General features: G+C 56.3%; 1 protein-coding gene across 1 annotated transcript in view; it reads right to left on the minus strand.

Annotated features, from left to right (window-relative positions):
* Nucleotides 1-1411, minus strand: part of LOC103804766 (inositol 1,4,5-trisphosphate receptor type 3-like) — a gene marked incomplete at both ends in the record, with an annotated part of 17672 nt that overhangs the window by 2548 nt on the left and 13713 nt on the right. The window contains 2 exon segments of the mRNA XM_009077398.1: nucleotides 438-630; nucleotides 1052-1162. Coding sequence (XP_009075646.1) covers nucleotides 438-630; nucleotides 1052-1162 — 304 coding nt within the window.

The following is a 1411-nucleotide window of genomic DNA, read 5'->3' on the forward strand; positions in this document are numbered from 1 at the left end:
TTCCAGAGCTGCTATACTACCCCTTAGCTGCATCCCTGTACACATAGTGTGACTCTGCTCAGCTCCTGGTATTTACAGCCAGGATTCCACCCTGAGCAGGTTTGCAAGGTGCAGAGAAACTGCTATAAACAGTAGCTACTAGATCCTGACTTAGGAGAAGGCAAGTGAAAACAGAGGGAGAGAGGGCTTTCCAGGGAAAACAGCTCAGGTGGAATCCCAGGGAATGTGCTGTAAGGTGCATCTCAGACACTGAGGAACAGCACTAACAGGCATGGAGGAATCACATCCCTGGGACTGATTAATCTCCACACTGCCAAGGGTGTTGTGCTCTGCAGGGCAAGGGCAGCTCAGGGATGTGATTTCCAGGCTGCTGCCAGGTTTGCAGCCCCTTCCCAGTTTCCCACGAGGGCCCAGGGGAAGGTCTGCCTGGCTCTTACTGCGCAGCTTCTTCTGCCATTCCATCTCGTTGTGCAGGAAGGACGACTGGTCGAAGAAGTCGCTGACTTTGCTGCCCTGCTCGTCCTGCTCCGTGGTGGTGAACAGTCGGTACTTGGTCTCCCTGGTGAGGAACTCGCAGATTCCAGGCACGGGGAAGATGATCTGCTCCATGCTCCGGTCCAGGCGCACGATCTGCAGGAAGGACAGGGAGCATTCAGGTCCTGCCCTGCTGTGCCTTCCCCTCCTCCCTCCCACTGCTCTGGGATCCACAGATCACTGCCCACTTGTCTGCAATGCTGCAAACCGACCCCAAGGCAGCCCTGGCCCTGCTGAGGGAAACTGGGAGGACATCTGCAAGGGGATCCATGCTGAAAGCAAGGATGGGGCTGCTGGATCAGCTGCATCCCACTGCTGCCAGGGGAGAAGGGAAGGGTCGGGGGGCAGCTCATCCCTCAGCTCCTCATGGGCTCTGCTGAGCTCTCTGCAGAGCTAAAGAAGCATCTGCTTCCTGCCAGCAGAGATGGGAAGGCCCCGGTGCAAAATAGCCAGGCACAGAGCAGCTGGAGCCACGTGGGACTCATGGGCTGGAAACCCATGAGCCAAGAGGTCTTGCCTCGATCTGGGACGTGTGCTTCTCGTAATAGGCCAGTGGATCCTCCTCTTCCTCCTGCACTGGGGCCGTGGACTTCAGCATCTGCGACAGCTGCTTGTTGTTGAGGCTGAGCTGGGAGGGGAGAGGCAGAGGATGAGTGTGGCTGCAGCCAGGAGCTGGGGCTGACTGCTCTGACAACGTGCCTCAGCATCTCCACAGCTGAGGAGGTTTCAGGGAAAAGCAAATGAATTAAGGCTTCCTAAAGGGGTGCGAGTGCTCCCTGCGGTGACAGACATTCGATTCCCTGCTATAATTACATCCAAGTGCTGCTAATCCACAAATTACAAACCAGTGCTCACAAAACCCCAGGGAAATCACATT

This window comes from Acanthisitta chloris, unplaced genomic scaffold, assembly GCF_000695815.1.
Source record: "Acanthisitta chloris isolate BGI_N310 unplaced genomic scaffold, ASM69581v1 scaffold21750, whole genome shotgun sequence".
NCBI classification, from domain to species: domain Eukaryota; kingdom Metazoa; phylum Chordata; class Aves; order Passeriformes; family Acanthisittidae; genus Acanthisitta; species Acanthisitta chloris.